This window comes from Pelodiscus sinensis, unplaced genomic scaffold, assembly GCF_049634645.1.
Source record: "Pelodiscus sinensis isolate JC-2024 unplaced genomic scaffold, ASM4963464v1 ctg34, whole genome shotgun sequence".
Classification (NCBI taxonomy): Eukaryota; Metazoa; Chordata; order Testudines; family Trionychidae; genus Pelodiscus; species Pelodiscus sinensis.
This window is the reverse complement of record NW_027465849.1, coordinates 6,457,431-6,468,743: the sequence shown is the minus strand read 5'-3', so window position 1 is coordinate 6,468,743 and position 11,313 is coordinate 6,457,431. Positions and strand designations below refer to the sequence as shown.

The 11,313-nt window shown below is 64.8% G+C and overlaps 1 protein-coding gene across 3 annotated transcripts; it reads left to right on the top strand.

Moving 5' to 3' along the window:
• The first annotated feature begins 1,006 nt into the window (after positions 1-1,006).
• IRF2BP1 (interferon regulatory factor 2 binding protein 1) lies at positions 1,007-4,754 on the top strand. Of its 3 annotated transcripts, XM_075915554.1 has the most exons (3): positions 1,007-3,806; positions 4,271-4,428; positions 4,496-4,754. In XM_075915554.1, the coding sequence occupies exon 1, from the start codon at positions 1,137-1,139 to the stop codon at positions 2,925-2,927; it is 1,791 nt and encodes a 596-aa protein (XP_075771669.1). In that variant the 5' UTR covers positions 1,007-1,136; the 3' UTR covers positions 2,928-3,806; positions 4,271-4,428; positions 4,496-4,754. The 3 variants fall into 3 exon arrangements, with proteins under 3 accessions (XP_075771669.1, XP_075771670.1, XP_075771668.1); XM_075915555.1 differs by having other exon boundaries at positions 1,007-4,392; positions 4,632-4,754; XM_075915553.1 differs by having other exon boundaries at positions 1,007-4,428.
• The last annotated feature ends 6,559 nt before the right edge of the window (positions 4,755-11,313 follow it).

Here is an 11,313-nt window from a genome sequence, read left to right as displayed (position 1 = left end):
GCCTAGTGGGGGGGAGGGGGGCACACGACAGGATCTTTCCCCCGCCCCCCCCCCCGGGCTGGGCCTGGTGCGCAGGGCTCAGCGGGGCATGCTGGGAATTGTAGTTCTCACTCCCGCAGCGGCTGTTAACCCTTCCCGCGCTGGGGCCGAGCCTGCCCTGGAAGGGGAGGGGGGGAGGGGAGAAATGAGGTGGGAGCGGACAAGCGGCAGAATCTGGGTGCCTGGCGCAGACGTGACACCCCCCGCCCCCGCCGAGTCTCTGTGTCTTGTGGGCGCCACGCGGTTCGCTGGGTCCCACCCCAGAGGTGGCTGCAATTCAGACCTCTACCCCCCCACCCCCTCCTGCTCCGGCGCCCCCTCCCATTTACTGCATGGCCCCCTCCCCGACTCATGCTGGGCAGGGGCGGCTCAGTAGGGGGCGCTCCCATCCAGACTCCCGGCCCAGGGGGGATGGGGGGGGGGACGGTGTACCCAGCTGGGACTGGAGCGAGGAGACCGGGGGTCAGATATTTCCTGGGGGCTATCGCTGGGTGTCCGCATCCGTGCGATGGAGGAGGGGGCTGACAGCAAGGACGCCTGGGTTCTGGCTCGGGGTAAGGAGTGGGGTCTAGTGGTTAGAGCCAGGACGGGGAGCTTGTTCCGTTGCTGACTTTGGGGGCTGACTTTTGAGATCCAGGGCTTAGAGACAGGGGGCTGGGACGTCTGGTGTGAATCCCCGGCTCTGCCACTGGCTTGTTGGGTGACCCCGGACAAGTCCCTTGGCTGCTCCCAGCCTCAGTTTCCCTCTCAGTCTAACAAGCTGGGGAAAGGAAACTGCGCCTCCAAACATTCATGAGCCGCATCCGTACGGAGCCCGGCCCGTCTGTAGCGCGCCGGGTGGCGGCCGCGGCTGGGTTCTGACCCAAGGCCAAGGCCGGGCGAAGTGGGGGGGGCAGGTGTCCCGGCCCTTTAAGACGGCCCGGCCGGGCGGGACTACATGTCCCAGCAGGCGCCGCGGCGGAGTTATGTAAGTTTCTCCATGAGCAGGGCGGCCGCTGCGGGCGGCGGAGCGGCGGGGGAGCGCGGGTTCTAGGTTGCGCGGGGCGCTGCGCGGAGGGGGCGCGCAGCAGCCGGGCGCGCAGCGCAGCGCAGCAGCCATGGCCTCGGTGCAGGCCTCCCGCCGGCAATGGTGTTACTTGTGCGACCTGCCCAAGATGCCGTGGGCCATGATCTGGGATTTCAGCGAGGCCGTGTGCCGGGGCTGCGTCAACTTCGAGGGGGCCGACCGCATCGAGTTCCTCATCGAGACGGCGCGGCAGCTGAAGCGCAGCCACGCCATGCAGGACGCCCGCTCGCCGGGGCCCCAGGCCGTCAAGCATGCCAAGGACGGCGGGGCCCTGGAGCGCTACGAGCGGGCCCGGGGGCCCGGCGACTACACCCTGAGCCCCCGGCTGCCCAACGGCCTGGCCCGCGTGGAGGACGGGGGGCCCGAGGGCAGCCGGCAGAGCCCCACCGCCCGGCGGGCGCTGATCGGCGCCGTGCCCCCCAGCCTGGGGCTGATGGGGGCGCCGCAGGGCTTGCTGGCGGCCGTCTCGGGGCTGGGGGCCCGGGGGCCCGCCCTGGGCTTGGCGGCCGCCTCGCCCCTGCTGGGGGAGCTGGGCAAGGCGCGGGCAGCCTACGGCGGCGACTACGAGAAGGAGAAGCAGCGGAACGCCGAGTGCCTGGCGGAGCTGAGCGAGGCCCTGCGGGGCCGGGCGGAGGAGTGGCCGGGCAAGCCCAAGGCGGTGCGGGAGCAGCTGCTGGCCCTGTCGGCCTGCGCCCCCTTCAACGTGCGCTTCAAGAAGGACCACGCCTTGGTGGGGCGCATCTTCGCCTTCGACGCCGCCGCCCGGCCCGGCTACGAGTTCGAGCTGAAGCTCTTCGTCGAGTACCCGTGCGGCTCGGGCAGCGTCTACGCCGGCGTGCTGGCCTTGGCCAAGCAGATGTTCCACGACTGCGTGAAGGACCCGGGCAAGGTGATCTCCTCCGGCTACAAGTACCTGGAGTACGAGAAGCGGCACGGCACCGGGGACTGGCGCCTGCTGGGGGAGCTCTTCACCGAGGGCGTCCGGTTCTTCCGCGAGCCCCCCGCCCCCGAGGCCCTGCCCCAGCAGTTCCTAGACAGCAGCTGCGCCATGCTGCCGAGTGCCCTGGTGCGGGCCATGCCGCCCCGGGCCGTCATGCGGCGCCGCAAGGCCTCCCCGGAGCCGGAGGGCGAGGGGACCGCGGCGGGGAAGCTGACGGGCGAGGAGCAGCAGCAAAGGCAGAACTGGCTTCCCCAAAGCTCGGCTGGGATCTACTCGCCGGGTATGGCCCATCTTGCCGCGCCCGCCGGCCAGGCCCCGGTGCCCGAGGGCGCCCCGCGCAACGACCCCTCGCCCATCACCGCGCTGAAGAACGTGGCCGACACGCTGGGGGCCGGGCAGTCGCCGAAGGATGCCAACCCCGTCCATTCCACCACGGCCCGGCAAAACAGCGCCAGCCCTGCCTCGCCTGCCGCCTCTGCCCCGCACCGGCTGGTACCACGCAACGGCGAGCCGGGGCCAGCATCGTCCTCCTCCTCTTCTTCCTCCGGGGCCCACTCGTCCGGCAGCGCCGACCCCACGGGCGCCCAGAGCACGCCCGACTCTTCGGGGGGGTCCAACAGCGCCCCGCTCTGCTGCACCATTTGCCACGAGCGCCTGGAAGACACCCACTTTGTGCAGTGCCCCTCGGTGCCCGGCCACAAGTTCTGCTTCCCTTGCTCCCGTGATTTCATCAAAGCCCAGGGGGCGGCCGGCGAGGTATATTGCCCCAGTGGGGAGAAGTGCCCCCTGGCTGGCTCCAACGTGCCCTGGGCCTTCATGCAGGGAGAGATTGCCACCATCCTGGCCGGAGACGTCCGAGTCAAAAAGGAGCGGGATCCGTGAACCGAGAGCCAGGATGGGGGTTCCCCCCGTGATTTGGGGACCCCCTGCCTGTGATTTGGGGGGATCCCCCCCCAGCAAGAGGCCTCCGGAGTAACTGGCGCTACAATTAACTTATTGCCCTTTTAACTTTTCCCAGTCTGGGGCCTTGTATATAATCTATTTTTTAATATTTCCATAGCAATCTTATATATGAGGTCATATCTACATAACCGACTGGGGGGATGGGGGGCGGGGAGACGGGAGGGTTTGCTGCATAGCAGCATGGGGGGGGGGGGCGGGAGTGGGAGGGGACGGAGGAGGCCCAGACTCTCTTTTCGGGTCACCCTGGAGGGGGAGTCTCTGCCCCACCCCAGAGGGGACGCAAACTGGGTCAGGAACTCTGCCTGTCTGCTAATGTGTCTCGGGCTTGGGTGTCTGTCTCCCTGCCCCTCTGGGGCTGAGGCTACTGCCAGTGGAGAAGGGGGGCTGAGACCCGGCAAACTCGCTCCATGCCAGTGGGGGGGGCGGGGAGCTGTGGCTGTCGCTGACCCGAGTCTGGATTGATTGGGCCTGTGTGGATACAAACGTCGTGTCTGCAGCCGCATCTCCATTTGCCAAAATGAGCTGCCCAGCCCTGCAGATCTCCACCGCTTTGCAGGGCTGTGGGGAGGGGAGCTGCTGCCCCCTACATGGGAGCCCCCCCCCCATCCTGCCTCTCGCTTGGCCAGCTGGGTTTGGGGGGCTCAGGCCAGGCGCTGGGCATCTTGCTTAGCAGCTCAGGTCCTGGCATTTGGGGTGCCAAGGTTTGGGGAGCACACCCCCACCCCGATCCCCTGGGGGCTTCCCCAACAGGGCCCATAAGGTCGCCCCCTCCCCCAGTGGGACCAGCCCAGGGGCCCTGTTAGAAAGCCAGGGTATGTCTACACTGCCATCCTAGTTCGAACTAGGGAGGCTAATGTAGGCATTGGAAGTTGCAAATGAAGCCCGGGATTTAAATATCCTGGGCTTCATTTGCATCTTGCCGGGCGCCGCCATTTTTAAATCCCCCTTAGTGGGGACTCTGTGCCTGCGGCTGCCCGCGGCTACACGCGGCACGGACTAGGTAGTTCGAATTAGGCTCTCTAATTCGCGCTACCGTTACTCCTCGTGGAACGCGGTGTACCCGTAGTTCGAATTAGAGAGCCTAATTGGAACTACCTGCTGTGCGCCCCGTGTAGCCGCGGGCACGGAGTCCGCACTATCGGGGATTTAAAAATGGCGGCGCCCGGCAAGATGCAAATGAAGCCCGGGAAATTTAAATCCCGGGCTTCATTTGCAACTTCCAGTGACTACATTAGCCTCCCTAGTTCGAAGTAGGATGGCAGTGTAGACATACCCAGAGAGGAAGGACAAAAGGACTTGGAGGGTGATGGGCTGTCTCTATTTGCCACCCCGCTACTTCTGCTCAGGCCCCTCGCTCTCGACCCGCAGCCCCCTGCTAGCCCAGGCCAGCTCTTCCCTCCCCCCCCCCCCCCCCATCCAGGTCTGACTGTGCCCCTCACTCCCGACCCACAGCCCCCTGCTAGCCCAGGCCAGCCCCCCCTATCCAGGTCAGACTGTGCCCCTCACTCCCGACCCACAGCCCCCTGCTAGCCCAGGCCAGCTCTTCCCTCCCCCCTCCCCCCACCCCGCATCCAGGTCTGCCGGTGCCCCTCACTCCCGACCCGCAGCCCCCTGCTAGCCCAGCTCTGAGCTCCCCCAACTCTGCCAGGGCCCTCACCCCAACCAGCAGCCCCTGCCTGTCCCCAGAGTTGCAGGTGTCCATGGAGCCTGGGAGGCAGCGGTTGCTTGGCTGTGGATTGGGGCGGGCTGGGGGGCGAACATGACCCACAACGCTAATGTCACACACGCTCTAAGTAGGTGTTAATGCAGGATTGCGAGGGCTGAGAGTCTGGGCCCCTGGGTAAATTGGGGCCCCTGTCGGGCCGATGCTGGGAAGCCGCTGCCCCGGAGCAGTGGGGGGTTCCTGCTCTTTGAACCCCAGCTTGGCCGGAGAAAGAGGTTTGAGCAGAGATTGTAGGACGCAGGCTGTTCTGGGGCCAGGACTCCTGGGTTCTGCCCTCCTCTGGTGGGGAGAAGGGTCTAATGGTTAGAGCGGGGAAGGGGGGCTGGGAGTCATGACTCCTGTGCTCTGTCCCCAGTGCCGGGAGGGGCATGGGGCCTTGTGGTTAGAGCAGAGGGCGCTGGGACTCAGGGCTTCTGGGTTCCTTCCCAGGCCTTGTTACGAGTTGGTCGTGCGCCCACTCTGTGCCTCAGTTTCCCGCTATAAAGGGGGGAGACTGGCCCTGTGGCTGCTTCGACAGCCCGAGGGGTGGGGCGCTGATCTTTCGTCAGCGCTCTTCGTGCACAGCGCCCCCCCAGCCCCGCTCTAACGACCGGGCCTCCCCGGGTCCCCTGTGACAGCAAAGATCCTGGTGCAACCCTACGATAACAAACCCGCAGCCTGTCTTCCCAAGGACAAAACTCGCACGCAGCAGGGGAAAGGGAGAGGAGCTGTCCTGGGGGTGCTGCTTATCTCCCCCCCCCCCCGACATTGGATGTCCATCGCAGCCAGAGAGCGCCCATGGTGGGCCACAGGGAGCGAAATGGGCTGCGTCCGGGGGGCCGTGTGCTGGGGGCACCTTGTGAGGGGAATGGAAAGGATGCGGGCGGGGGGAGGGGGATAGAAATCCCCCCCCCCCCGTCATGCCTCTGGGTCTGACCCTTCCCCGGGGGGGCAGGTCTGTGTGGTTATTCATTGGTTGGGGTCCCTGCCAGCTGGCCCCAGCAGGCTAGGACTGGGAGGCCCAGTGCAGTGAGGAAGCAGGGGGATGGGGACTGGAGGGGGCAGGGCACCCCCAGTTTTGGGCACCTCCGGGGAGGGGGGGGATCAAACCAGTTTGTGATTCTCTTTGGTTTTGGTCAATAAACTGATTCTTCTGTTTGGTTTTGTTTAAAGAACAGGTTGGCTGGTTCTCGGGGGGGGGGGGGGAGGAGCAGAGCTGGGGGAGTTGCCAGGTAGGTAACTGGATTGGGGGGGCAGTATCAGCTGGGAACACACCCCTACCTTGAGTCTGTGATGTGCCTAGTTTTTAGGAGCTGGGGGGGGGGAGGGGCTGGGCATGGGAGTCCCCGGAGAGGGAAAATTCTAGGTGCTAGCAGGTGGGGACTCAGCAGGGGGCGCTCTCCCCTGGCAGTCAGTGCTGGTCCCTTGCCCCACTGCAGGGCTAGGGGGCGCTGTGCTGCAGGGAGCAGGGTGGGGACTCTCCCCTGGCAGTCAGTGCTGGTCCCTTGCCCCACTGCAGGGCTAGGGGGCGCTGTGCTGCAGGGAGGAGGGTGGGGACTCTTCCCCTGGCAGTCAGTGCTGGTCCCTTGCCCCACTGCAGGGCTAGGGGGCGCTGTGCTGCAGGGAGCAGGGTGGGGACTCTTCCCCTGGCAGTCAGTGCTGGTCCCTTGCCCCACTGCAGGGCTAGGGGGCGCTGTGCTGCAGGGAGGAGGGTGGGGACTCTCCCCTGGCAGTCAGTGCTGGTCCCTTGCCCCACTGCAGGGCTAGGGGGCGCTGTGCTGCAGGGAGCAGGGTGGGGACTCTCGCCTGGCAGTCCATTCCCGCCCCTGTGCAGCACTAGGGGGCGCTGTGCTGCAGGGAAGGGGGTGCACTCCATGGTTAGTGCCCAAGGCAGGGCGTCAGGACTCCCAGGTTCTAGTCCCACCTCTGCTGCTCCCCTCGGAGCTGGGCAGATCTCACAGGCCCATGTGCCCCGGGGGTGGTTCTGAGCTGGGTGATCCAAGAATCTCGGGGGGGGGGGGGAGTGGCCCCTCCCTGTCCTGGGATGGTGCATGGGGACCACCCCCTCCCCCCATCACTCTTGGATCCAAGGCTTGGAAAGCTGGCAGGGTGAGATGCCAGGAGTTGGTTCCACTGCTACGGGACGGGCCTGCTGCCCCCTGGGCAAAAGGAGGGCTCGGGCCCGGGGGTCTGCTCGGCCAAGGAGGGCCAGGGTGGTGCCTGTGTGGGGGGAGCCGCCCTCCTGAGCCACATGGCCCGGAGCTGCCGCTGCAGGAGCTGGGAGGGTTGGGGTGAGTCTGCCCCTATTCTCACCCCTTGCATAGGGAGGGGCAGACTTTCCGCCCCATGCGCGGTGCCAGCTGTATCACAGAGGGGAGGGGATGTGCCCCGGAGCAAGGCCTGGCAGGTGCCATGTGAGGTGGCAATTAAGGTGGGCCTGCCTGCCCAGCTGTGCCACGCCCAGCTCCCACCCTGCCTGGCTGGGGAAGTGAGTCTGAATGGGCAGAGCTGAGTGCACCCCCCCCCCAAGCTCACACCTGCTCTGCCCCCAGGGCCCCTTCTCTTCCCTGGCAGCTTGGCACGGTCCTGGCGAGGTTCCTCCACCCAGCCTGCATGCCCTGTGCCCGTGCTGGGATCCAGACAGGATCCTGCCATGGGGCTGAGACACCCCCCCACCCCCTGCTCCGGACACTGCTCTGCAGCCACGCTAATGCCTGGAGGGCACCGTGCTCCGCAGGGATCTCTCCTTGGGGCTCCCAGAGAGGCAGGGACTGCCCCGGCTCCTCTCCTCTGGCCAGGCCTGGTTTCCTTGGAGGCAGCTGTGGGGGGGGGGCCCTCAGTGCCTCCCCCCCATGCTGAGCCAGAGGGGGACCAGACAGATGTACGGAAGGGGGGGCGGCTCCCTGCGTCACCCTGTCTCCATCCTCCACCGTGCCCTCACCCAGGTCTGGCTGAAACCCCTGCCCCCTTTGCAGCTGGGGCACATGCCAGCAGCGCCCTACCCCACACGGGCAGCAGGCCCAGGAGTGTGTATGAGCTCTCTGACTGGGGGGGGGGGCATGGCAGTCTTGGGGTGGCTCTGAGCTGGAGAGCGGAATGGGGGGGGGGGTCCCAGGACTGATGGGGGGGTACCAGTGCAGGAGGGTGTGGGGTGGGATTGAGGGAGGGTCTCAGGACTATGTGGTGGGGAACATGGAGGCAGTGCCCCGAACCTGCACCCCACTCAGCCCCCCAAGTGTGTCCGCCCCCCTTCAAACAACGTCCCCCAGACTTGGCCCTGCTCTGTCCTCCATCCTCTGCCCAGCCAGGGCCAGGGCCAGGCCCAGAGGCCACCTGGAGCAGCCATCTGCCCTGTCTCTGCTCTGGCGACGCTCAGGGGTAACCCCACACTCGCCAAGTGGGCCCGCCCCCCGCCACGGAGATGGCAGGTTCTCGGAGCCCATCCTGTGCAGCCCAGCCGCTTGCGTGTGACCCCAGCATCTCGTCCAGCAGGCCCCAAGCGACAGAGACGCCTCCCCTCCCGGAGCCGCTAGCTAGCCCTGCCCCCGCCCTCCGGGACCCACGGCCAGGGTCCAGCGCCAGCGCAGGGGGCAGAGTTCGGGTTGTGCTGCGGGGGTGGCGGCCGAGTGCTGGCGGGTCCCCTTGCCTGGCTTCAGTTTAGCCACTCGCCACGCGAGATGCCTGACCACTGCCTTCAGACAGACAGACAGACAGATAAGGGTGTGTACAGGGAGAGAGAGAGAGAGATTAGATAGATGGGGTATGGGGACAGACAGCTGAGACAGCTGATGGGCGTGGGGGTTGCAGAGAGCAGTGGTGTATGGGGACAGACAGACAGATTAGATAGATAGCCCATGGGGTATGGGGACAGACAGACAGACAGATGAGACAGCTGATGGGCGTGGGGGTTGCAGAGAGCAGTGGTGTATGGGGACAGACAGACAGACAGATGAGACAGCTGATGGGCGTGGGGGTTGCAGAGAGCAGTGGTGTATGGGGACAGACAGACAGATTAGATAGATAGCCCATGGGGTATGGGGACAGACAGACAGACAGATGAGACAGCTGATGGGCGTGGGGGTTGCAGAGAGCAGTGGTGTATGGGGACAGACAGACAGACAGATGAGACAGCTGATGGGCGTGGGGGTTGCAGAGAGCAGTGGTGTATGGGGACAGACAGACAGATTAGATAGATAGCCCATGGGGTATGGGGACAGACAGACAGACAGATGAGACAGCTGATGGGCGTGGGGGTTGCAGAGAGCAGTGGTGTATGGGGACAGACAGACAGACAGATGAGACAGCTGATGGGCGTGGGGGTTGCAGAGAGCAGTGGTGTATGGGGACAGACAGACAGATTAGATAGATAGCCCATGGGGTATGGGGACAGACAGACAGACAGATGAGACAGCTGATGGGCGTGGGGGTTGCAGAGAGCAGTGGTGTATGGGGACAGACAGACAGACAGATGAGACAGCTGATGGGCGTGGGGGTTGCAGAGAGCAGTGGTGTATGGGGACAGACAGACAGATTAGATAGATAGCCCATGGGGTATGGGGACAGACAGACAGACAGATGAGACAGCTGATGGGCGTGGGGGTTGCAGAGAGCAGTGGTGTATGGGGACAGACAGACAGACAGATGAGACAGCTGATGGGCGTGGGGGTTGCAGAGAGCAGTGGTGTATGGGGACAGACAGACAGATTAGATAGATAGCCCATGGGGTATGGGGACAGACAGACAGACAGATGAGACAGCTGATGGGCGTGGGGGTTGCAGAGAGCAGTGGTGTATGGGGACAGACAGACAGACAGATGAGACAGCTGATGGGCGTGGGGGTTGCAGAGAGCAGTGGTGTATGGGGACAGACAGACAGACAGATGAGACAGCTGATGGGCGTGGGGGTTGCAGAGAGCAGTGGTGTATTGGGGACAGAAAGACAGATTAGATCAGGGATGGGCAATATTTTTTTCCCTGGGGGGGGGGGGCCACTTCAGAAGGGGCGGAGCCTAAGCAGGAAGGGGCGGGACTACCCCACTCTCAGACCATGATTGGTCTGGGGGTGGGGGGAGCCCTTTTGCCCCCCTTCCCGCGAGGCACCCGTGCCCTGGAAGAGGCTTCGCATGCTCCCCCACCCCCTGGCCAATCAGGGCCTAGGGGCGGGGGAGCGCGGGAAACCTCCTCCCGCCCTGCCAGGAGCACGTGGTGCTTTGAAGTGCCGCGGGCTCCTTGTACGGCCGGGGCGGGGCCAGGCAAAGGGAGCTTCCCGCAGCCCCCAGGCCCTGATTGCAGAAGCCCCTAATTGGCTCGGGGGCGGGGGAGCAGCAGGGCCGGATCCACCCACCTAGCGGGGCCGCATCCGGCCCATGGAGGCCCTTTTGCTCACCCCTGGATTAGATAGACAGCTGATGGTGTATGGGGACAGACAGGCAGACAGATGGGTGTGGGGGGTGCAGAGTGCAGTGGTCTATGGGGACAGACAGGCAGACAGATGGGTGGGGGGGGTGCAGAGTGCAGTGGTCTATGGGGACAGACAGACAGACAGATGGGTGTGGGGGGTGCAGAGTGCAGTGGTCTATGGGGACAGACAGGCAGACAGATGGGTGGGGGGGGTGCAGAGTGCAGTGGTCTATGGGGACAGACAGACAGACAGATGGGTGTGGGGGGTGCAGAGTGCAGTGGTCTATGGGGACAGACAGGCAGACAGATGGGTGGGGGGGGTGCAGAGTGCAGTGGTCTATGGGGACAGACAGGCAGACAGATGGGTGTGGGGGGTGCAGAGTGCAGTGGTCTATGGGGACAGACAGGCAGACAGATGGGTGTGGGGGGTGCAGAGTGCAGTGGTCTATGGGGACAGACAGACAGACAGATGGGTGTGGGGGTGCAGAGTGCAGTGGTCTATGGGGACAGACAGGCAGACAGATGGGTGTGGGGGGTGCAGAGTGCAGTGGTCTATGGGGACAGACAGGCAGACAGATGGGTGTGGGGGGTGCAGAGTGCAGTGGTCTATGGGGACAGACAGACAGACAGATGGGTGTGGGGGGTGCAGAGTGCAGTGGTCTATGGGGACAGACAGACAGACAGATGGGTGTGGGGGTGCAGAGTGCAGTGGTCTATGGGGACAGACAGACAGACAGATGGGTGTGGGGGTGCAGAGTGCAGTGGTCTATGGGGACAGACAGACAGACAGATGGGTGTGGGGGGTGCAGAGTGCAGTGGTCTATGGGGACAGACAGACAGACAGATGGGTGTGGGGGTGCAGAGTGCAGTGGTCTATGGGGACAGACAGGCAGACAGATGGGTGTGGGGGGTGCAGAGTGCAGTGGTCTATGGGGACAGACAGGCAGACAGATGGGTGTGGGGGGTGCAGAGTGCAGTGGTCTATGGGGACAGACAGGCAGACAGATGGGTGTGGGGGGTGCAGAGTGCAGTGGTCTATGGGGACAGACAGGCAGACAGATGGGTGTGGGGGGTGCAGAGTGCAGTGGTCTATGGGGACAGACAGGCAGACAGATGGGTGTGGGGGGTGCAGAGTGCAGTGGTCTATGGGGACAGACAGACAGATGGGTGTGGGGGCTGCAGAGTGCAGTGGTCTATGGGGAC

Bases quoted from the DNA above. Each gene is read 5' to 3' on its own strand.
- IRF2BP1 (XM_075915554.1), top strand. From the start codon at position 1,137: ATGGCCTCGGTGCAGGCCTCCCGCCGGCAATGGTGTTACTTGTGCGAC.